The 3,383-nt window shown below is 34.9% G+C and overlaps 1 protein-coding gene across 1 annotated transcript; it reads left to right on the top strand.

Moving 5' to 3' along the window:
- Positions 1-754: 754 nt before the first annotated feature.
- On the top strand, positions 755-1,789 carry LOC144445197 (galactosylceramide sulfotransferase-like). Its single transcript, XM_078134742.1, has one exon. The coding sequence runs from the start codon at positions 755-757 to the stop codon at positions 1,787-1,789; it is 1,035 nt and encodes a 344-aa protein (XP_077990868.1).
- The last annotated feature ends 1,594 nt before the right edge of the window (positions 1,790-3,383 follow it).

The raw sequence follows: 3,383 nt of genomic DNA, 5'->3' as shown, positions 1-3,383 counted from the left end.
ATATATATATATATATATATATATATATATATATATATATATATATATATATATATATATATATATATATATATATATATATATATATATATACACACACACACACATACATGGCATATACATACATGGCATGTTTACTACCAATTGTCAAACTTGTTCATGTTGGCTTATGACCACATGCATGCTCCCAATAGGTAATGAAATTAATGAAACTACGATAACGAAATAGGTTTTTCACATCGGTACAGACAGATGATGTTCAGCTGTAGATAATTAACACAACTATATATGCATGTCAGCATTACAGTTGCTCAGTGACATCTGTCACTCAACAATCACTACACCACTGCCATTGTGATTAGCGAAGACTCAAACCGAATTTACATAATAGATTGTTTGTTCCTGATCCTTTTGAAACAATAAACATGATGAAAGAATTTTTGGGTCCATCGTCTTGTTTTCAAGGAAATCGTCAATCTTTTAATTTCCCATAGAGTTAACAAATTATTCGGTTCTCATATCGGATCCTAAATTTTGATATCATTTTGACCTCTATTTAAAAAATGTGTAGTGACCACATGTTTTTTATCGATTTTAACTGAGAATGTGTTAAGTTTTCTTAAACACAGTAAAGTTAAAAGGTTTATATCCGAGGTGTATTCCACGTTAAGCAATGAATAATGACAGTGTATTGCCAGATACCCTAACTTAATTAGATGAACTAATAAGTTGTACGTACTCCCATGATTCTAGGATGAAAACAGTGAGTGGTGTTGAAGAAATTAAGAATGGGGATGACATCGACGTCAATCATTTTATTTTCATAAATCCGGCTCCAAAAAACCACAGTAAAGCAGACAGTAGTGGTGACGTCGGTTCAACTTGTCGACCTCGCAAAAATATAGTTTTCATCAAAACGGCCAAAACTGGTGGCAGTACCATGGCAAGTGTTATATACAGATATGGCTTAAAACATGATCTAGTCGCTGCTGTCGACCCATATCAACATGCCCTGATAGAGGAAGATGAAACGTCGGAACACTACGTCATACAAAAATACAATTGCAGCGACTTTCCAGGATACAATATAATGGCCAGTCACATATTCTACAACCGACCTGCAATGGAAGAAATAGTTCCAAATGCTAAGTACGTGACCATTTTAAGATCACCATTCACACATTTAAAGTCTGCGTTCTACTTCAGCGGAAAGAATGAACGTTATCCAAATGCTATTGACCCTTTCGAAGAATTCGTTACGGATAGGTACAACAAATTTATCCAAAATGGTAGCAGTGTATATAATGGCATTCAGGAATATTTTCCACGATTTCGTTTGACATTGAGCAGTGACAAAAGTGAAATTTTATCCGAAATTCAACATTTGGACAAGGAACTTGACCTGGTATTGTTCACTGAATATTATGATGAATCCTTGCTCCTACTGAAGAAATTTATGTGTTGGAACTTCGAAGATATACTGTATCATCGGATGAAGGTTCACCAGGAATACCAGGCACCAATAACACAGCGGGAGATCGACATGCTCGCAGAGCTATCAGCAATAGATATTCAGTTCTATAAATATTTCAATAATACATTCTGGGAAAAAGTTAGAAACTATGATGGAGACTTCACAGCTGATCTCGCTAAATTCCGGTCACTTTTGGAAGACGTCAGCTCTGAGTGTCAGTACGGTAACGAGTCGTCATATTGCGAGCTGATGCATATAGATGCTAACAGATTGAGCATTAAGTCTCTTAAGAACAGCGTAAAATGGATATGTTAAGTTGGAAGCATAATGTATATTGTTACCAAGGCTCTATATTTTCAGTATCTCCCAAAATACAAAACAGTTTTCATTAGTATTCGATCTCATCAAATGACCATACCATGATGGAGCCCTTAAATGCAAGTTTCAGCCCAAGGTCGTGTATTCCTTTTATCATTTTATTAGAATGCAAACATCCCACTTTAATACCGGGAACCTACAAAATGGTTAACAAATATCGATAATATCGAAAATAGCACATACCGAGAAGATCTTGATGAATGAACCCGAAACGTATATTTGGTACGATATCATTAGTAATGAGCTTGGGATACCAACCATAAGCTAGGGATACCAACCTTGAAAAGATAATGAAGATTCATACAATCCGAACATTTATGAGTCACATGACCAAAGACAATGGGTTAGTCGATTATATTGTGATATAACTGTGCATGTGGTCAACGACAAGCTAAGCAGTTCCTGACAATTGAGCCACTTTTGAAAATAACATTATCATATATGTAACTAAATATTGGTTCTGTATATACGGGAAAAACGTTTCAAGTGGAATATAAAACGTGCAAATAAAGAGGCTGAATTAAAGGTCATGGTTATGAAATTCTATATTTACATCACTTACGTTACTTTTGGGTGGTTTGTCACAAATCGCATACACACTTTTTCTTCTTTATACATTTCCTGTATCCGTACTTCGAAATCAAATCGTTTTGAGACACTTTGCACAAGAAACATTCTTGGTATTAATTAATTATAAAGGACATTAAAAACATTGTTTTCTGTGGTTGGTTACCACATACACAACTGTTAATCCAAAGGCAGATTACAGGACTTGCCTATAACAGGGCTTGTGCAGACTGTACTAAAAAGTTATTTCCTACATTAGTGCAGCCTGAACCTGTTAAATGTAACTTGACAATGAATATAAAAGCTTCAATGTAATCACTGCATAAACTCGATCACGAGCGTTTTATATAATCCCCTTTCAGCGCAAAGTAAAAAAACACAAACAATTTTACATATCAAAATTCTACAAATTCCCATTGCTACATTATGAAATGGGACTGGCTGTATCTTTGTTATCTTCATAGCTATGTTGTACATGTATTTTGAATTAACAATTTCTAAATGGAGACCTTCATTCAGCAATTCTGTCGATCCTATACTCTTCCCGAAACAATGGATACTTAACACAACTATCACATGTGTGCCATGGAACTTGTGAGGCTTATATATATTGAGTACTAATTGTAGAATTGCTATATGTTATACTGGGAAATGAGGAAATTAATAACTACAGCAAACTCATACATCCTAATGACGTACATGTTATTGCCTACCACCAGACTCATGTCTTAAGGAAATATGTCATGTTTTGAAGTAAAAGTTGCATTAGTGATGAGGAGAAAATGACTATAAGCAGTGACAATTCGTAGGAAATTCAGAATTGAGATCGATCGCTAGATAGATAGATAGATAGATAGATAGATAGATAGATAGATAGATAGATAGATAGATAGATAGATAGATGGATGGATGGATGGATGGATGGATGGATGGATGGATGGATGGATGGATGGATGGATGGATG

Source organism: Glandiceps talaboti, chromosome 14, assembly GCF_964340395.1.
Source record: "Glandiceps talaboti chromosome 14, keGlaTala1.1, whole genome shotgun sequence".
NCBI classification, from domain to species: domain Eukaryota; kingdom Metazoa; phylum Hemichordata; class Enteropneusta; family Spengelidae; genus Glandiceps; species Glandiceps talaboti.
Note: the sequence above shows the minus strand (reverse complement) of the source record. Positions and strands in the feature narration are given on the sequence as shown.

Coding starts and splice junctions, on each gene's coding strand:
- LOC144445197 (XM_078134742.1), top strand. CDS start 755: ATGAAAACAGTGAGTGGTGTTGAAGAAATTAAGAATGGGGATGACATC.